At 44.4% G+C, this 2,288-nt stretch overlaps 1 protein-coding gene across 1 annotated transcript in view; it reads left to right on the top strand.

Annotated features, from left to right (window-relative positions):
- AP4M1 (adaptor related protein complex 4 mu 1 subunit) overlaps positions 1 to 2,288 on the top strand; it is a 4,240-nt gene that overhangs the window by 597 nt on the left and 1,355 nt on the right. The window contains exon 2 of the mRNA XM_017741315.1: positions 1 to 1,116. Within this exon, the coding sequence (XP_017596804.1) occupies positions 1 to 1,116 (1,116 nt within the window). The remainder of the gene's footprint in view (positions 1,117 to 2,288) is intronic.

Genomic DNA, 2,288 nt, shown 5'->3' on the forward strand with positions numbered 1-2,288 from the left:
AATTCCCGCCGTTTCTCCTGGAATTCCCGCCATTTATCCCCAATTCCCACAGTTTTCTCCCAAATTCCCGCCATTTCTCCCGAAATTCCCGCCGTTTATCCCGGAATTCCCGCCCTTTCTCCCCAATTCCCGCCGTTTCTCCTGGAATTCCCGCCCTTTCTCCCGGAATTCCCACTATTTCTCCCCAAATTCCCGCCCTTTCTCCCAAATTCCCGCCCTTCCTCCCCAATTCCCGCCCTTTCTCCCAAATTCCCTCTGTTTATCCCGGAATTCCCGCCACTTCTCCCAAATTCCCGCCATTTATCCCCAATTCCCACCCTTTCTCCCGAATTCCCGCCTTTTCTCCCGAATTCCCGCCCTTTCTCCCCAAATTCCCGCTGTTTCTCCCGAAATTCCTGCCCTTTCTCCCCAATTCCCGCCCTTTCTCCCAAATTCCCGCCCTTTCTCCCGAATTCCCGCCTTCTCCCCAATTCCCGCCATTTTCTCCCAAATTCCCGCCGTTTCTCCTGGAATTCCCGCCATTTATCCCCAATTCCCGCCCTTTCTCCCCAATTCCCGCCCTTTTCTCCCGAATTCCCGCCCTTTCTCCCGAAATTCCTGCCCTTTCTCCCCAATTCCCGCCCTTTCTCCGGAATTCCCACCCTTTCTCCCCAATGCCCGCCCTTTCTCCGGAATTCCCACTATTTCTCCCCAAATTCCCGCTGTTTATCCCGGAATTCCCGCCCTTTCTCCCCAATTCCCGCCCTTTCTCCGGAATTCCCACTATTTCTCCCCAAATTCCCGCAGTTTTCTCCCCAATTCCCGCCATTTCTCCCGAAATTCCCGCCGTTTATCCCGGAATTCCCGCCCTTTCTCCCCAGTTTCCCGCCCTTTCTCCTGGAATTCCCGCCATTTCTCCCCAATTCCCGCCGTTTCTCCCGGAATTGCCGCCCTTTCTCCGGAATTCCCGCAGATGACGCTGATGCAGTACCAGGTCATGGACGAAATCCCGGCCCCGCTCCCGTTCCGCCTCTTCCCGACCCTCGAGAAGGAGCCCGGGGGAAGGTGGGACCCCAAATCCTGCGGGAAGAACCCCAAAAACCTTCGGGAATTTTTAGCCGGGATTGAGGGAGGGGGGCCTGAATTTTGGGGGATTTTTTCAGATTTTTGGGGGATTTTTTTCGGGATTTTTTTGGGATTTTTTTATGGATTTTTGGGGCTTTTTCCGGATTTTGGGGGGTTTTTTCCCAGATTTTTTTGGGGGTTTTTTCCCTGATTTTTGGAGGATTTTTTCCTGGTTTTGGGGGTTTTTTTCCGATTTTTTTGGAATTTCTTTGGATTTTTTTAATGGATTTTTGGGGATTTTTTCCGGATTTTTGGGGTTTTTTCCCAGATTTTTTTGGGAAATTTTTCCCTGATTTTTGGAGGATTTTTTCCTGATTTTTGGATATTTTTCCCTGATTTTTGGGGGGATTTTTTTCTGGATTTTTGGAGATTTTTTTCTGGATATTTTGGGAAAATTTTTCCTGATTTTTGGAGGATTTTTCCTGATTTTTTGGGGATTTTTTTTCCGGGATTTTTTGGATTTTATTTCCCCTGCTTTTTGGGGGATTTTTTCCTGAATTTTGGGGGATTTTTTTCTGATTTTTGGGTAATTTTTCCTGATTTTTTGGATAATTTTTCCTGATTTTTGGGGGATTTTTTTCGGGATTTTTTTGGATTTTTTCCCCCCTGATTTTTTTGGGTTTTTTCCCTGAATTTTGGGAATTTCTTCCTAAATTTTTGGGGATTTTTTCCAGATTTTTTGGGATTTCCCCCTGAATTTTGGGGATTTTTTCTGGATTTTGGGGGGGGATTTTTTTCTGAATTTTTGGGGATTTTTTTTCTGGATTTTTAAGGGATTTTTTTCCTGAGATTTTGGGGAATTTTTTTCTGGGCTTTTTTGGATTTTTTAACGTATTTTTGGGGATTTTTTTCTCAGTTTTTGGGGGGATTTTTTGGTGAATTTTGGGTTTTTTTCCCGGATTTTCGGGGATTTTTTCCTGATTTTTGGGAATTTTTTTCCAGATTTTTTTTTATTTTTTCATGGATTTTTTTGGATTTTTTCCCCTGATTTTTTTGGGTTTTTTCCAGACTTTTGGGGATTTTTTTCCTGAATTTTTGGGGATTTTTTTATCCTGATTTCTCTGGATTTTTTCCCTGATTTTTTTGGGGATTTTTTCCTGATTTTTGGGAATTTTTCCCTGGTTTGGGGGGGGGGGTTTTTTTTCCCAGTTTTTTGGGGGTTTTTTCCTGATTTTTTTTTTTGG

This window comes from Corvus brachyrhynchos, unplaced genomic scaffold, assembly GCF_000691975.1.
Source record: "Corvus brachyrhynchos isolate BGI_N302 unplaced genomic scaffold, ASM69197v1 scaffold418, whole genome shotgun sequence".
In the NCBI taxonomy this organism is placed as follows: Eukaryota; Metazoa; Chordata; class Aves; order Passeriformes; family Corvidae; genus Corvus; species Corvus brachyrhynchos.